Consider the following 2,864-nt stretch of genomic DNA (forward strand, 5'->3'; position numbering starts at 1 on the left):
TTAGTTTATCTAAAAGTATGCACTGCTATAAAAATTACGACTTGTGCAAATATTTACAGTTCTGCTCATAAATGCCAAAAAATTATTTTTGTCAAAATTTACTCATTTTATGATAAAAAATCTAAATAATACAGGTCGTCAATCAATTACAGACAAAATTAAGCCTTATCGGAGACCTGTCAAGCTATGTACATCCTACGGCTGAAATGATGACGTAAATTTACGTAAATTATTACCTAGCAGTAAAGAACGAAATCATAAATTTATGGCATTAAGTCTAGTTTGCGAATACTAGGTGCACGAAAAAAATAAAAAAAATATTGGATTACAATTTATTTACAAAACAAGTATTGTATTATTCGTGAATTCGTTTAGAAGAATCGTCTGTAGGCGTAGGGTGCAGCGTATCCGAAGGCGCCATATCCGGCAAGGTTAGCGTATCCGTATGGGTAGTTGTATCCGTACGCAGGTGCGGCGTAGGCGAATGGTGCGGCGGCGATCAGAGCGGGGTCTTTCCTCACAACAGCGTTGAAGCCTTCGGCTCCGGCCGCGTAGTCCACTGTCCTGCGGGTGCCGTCGGACTCCAGAAGAGAGTACTGGCCTCGGACATTGTCTCCGGCACGGCTCTCGATTTGGTTCTTGTAGTCACCAGTGTAGGGATCGGCAACTCCGTAAGAAAAGCTGGAGTAATCACCTGCACTGGCTACTGCGACGACGGCAAGAACGGCGACAAACTACGGAAATTATAACAAACTATTTAAAAAGTTAATTATTTAAAATATACTACTTTTTTGTTTACGGGGGAATGTATCAATAAGCATCCGTCAGCAAAAATCTTTTACACCTATTTCAAGTCACCGTATATTAAGTGGTCACTCTGAAATACATTACATTTATTTAGTTTTTCTTTTGAATTGCCACAGGCAAATAACTTCTGGCAGTACATAGTCTACAAAGACAGATTATTTATTTTAATGCACAGGAATACGAACTTTGAAAACCCTTTTTATAACCATATAATCATCTTGCATAATATCACTTATGAAAGTATAAAATGCTTTTTTACTTAACTTGATCTTGTCTTTAATTGATTTAACTTTTTCTGTGTCTTATATTATTTTTAAGTTTTATCGAATTATTAAAATTTGATTATAAGGTAGCATTTGTTTTGCTGTGAGATTGCCTAATCAAAATAATTTGAAAATAAAGTAAAATGATAATGGTCATGTTTTATCGATAAATAAATCTTATTGTAATTTACCTTCGCAATCATTTTGATAGTTCTTGATGTGACTAATGTAACTATGTCGACGAGACCTGGTGTTCTGATAATCATCACAGATTATCCACTGGTATTTATATCATTGAAATCTTCAAGTTATCTTTCCAGTATCGGACAATCAGGAAGCATATAAATGTCAAGTCCGAATTTGTGCGTTGGGGAATAGTACAATAAAGTGCAAAACATAACCGGTTATAATTACAAAGTAACTGACATTAAAACTTACGCATATTACGTGTTTATGAAGTGACGATTTGATAACGTTCTTTGTTTTAATTTTTTAATACTCATATTAAAGATACTTGTGTAAACGCGTAATGTATCTTTACACATATATTTTTAAAAATTGTGATTTAGTATAATAAGTTTCTTATCAATATTTCAACCTTAGGGCGTCCACTGTTAAACATGGATTATCCGCATAAATTTCTCAAAGGACCGGTTGAATAGTGCAAGTTGAATAGTGAATCGATCTTTACCATTAGCTTTTAACGATAATATATTTTGGATACGAAATACTGTACTCCATTATAATGGTGAGGGATATATGGAGATGTCTGAAAGTTAAAAAATGTAAAGACTGTAAGAAATTGTGAAGCAAGCAAGATTAAGTATAGAAGAAATTGTGAAGCATGGAAGAAGAAAAAAATAATATTTAAACATCAATAAACACTTTTCAAATAAAAATCCTATTCTACATGTGAGGTGAACGAGAGGCCACGGTAATGATATTTGTGAGTTATGATAAAAATAAAAAATAAAGTATTGAGTTTGTCGTGTATTCTTCTCAGGTCCTTATCTGATGTGGCTATGAGAGTTCCAAGCGCGTGAGAATACATTTCCCCCATAGCTATGTGTTTTCATTCGTATGAAGCCATAATCATCTTAACACGTGGCGCCAAAATAATGTCATAATTTGAACGTGCTATAATTTCATTTACATAATGCTTTCTATTTACAAAATTTATCAAATGACGCTAACTGGTATATAGAAAATTATTAATCAAAAAATAAAGAAGCGATACACATCTCAAGAATATAAAATTATTGTAACTGCTTGTTTTAAAAATGTTCAGCGTGTTGTTTTAACGCAATGTGAATTTCGACGACGTGCTCCATGTGATTAATCAATCAAGCTTTTGATCGAGCGTTTATTATAACAAAACCACGCAACTTGAAAGCCAACAAGCCTTAAAAGCTAACATTGAAGAAGATATCGCCAGTTAGGAGCCAGATGGTTTGCGAGTAACAATTCAACATGTAAAACAAGTTCATTTATGCATTATTTCTGGCCACTTGAGCGATATAATTTTTCTCCAATTAAAGTCATCAATCATACATTCTCTGTAAATGACTACCGGATCAAATTATGGCATTACTTTTACACTACCTGTTATTAGCTGCAGCGAGTCAACTGCTTGACATAGGCTCATTTATACAATTGCAATAAGAGAGATTAGAAGTCGCCTACATCCAGCATCTTCGAATAACAAAGTTGTCTCTCTGCCTTGTAAAGTATACCCAACGCTGTAATTGGTAGTCCCAGGCCTTCGTTTCAGATGCCATTCTCTCTGGCTCTCTG

General features: G+C 34.3%; 1 protein-coding gene across 1 annotated transcript; it reads right to left on the bottom strand.

Annotated features, from left to right (window-relative positions):
* Positions 1-205: 205 nt before the first annotated feature.
* LOC137922392 (larval/pupal rigid cuticle protein 66-like) lies at positions 206-1,315 on the bottom strand. The gene is made up of 2 exons (XM_068765375.1): positions 1,262-1,315; positions 206-734 (listed from the first exon to the last, which is right to left on the bottom strand). Exons 1-2 carry the CDS (start codon positions 1,271-1,273, stop codon positions 372-374), a joined length of 375 nt encoding a protein of 124 aa, XP_068621476.1. The 5' UTR covers positions 1,274-1,315; the 3' UTR covers positions 206-371.
* Positions 1,316-2,864: the final 1,549 nt, after the last annotated feature.

The sequence above is a fragment of the Battus philenor genome, unplaced genomic scaffold (assembly GCF_028537555.1).
Source record: "Battus philenor isolate CCGP_79_NKW_IND1 unplaced genomic scaffold, ilBatPhil1.0.hap1 SCAF_2, whole genome shotgun sequence".
NCBI classification, from domain to species: Eukaryota; Metazoa; Arthropoda; class Insecta; order Lepidoptera; family Papilionidae; genus Battus; species Battus philenor.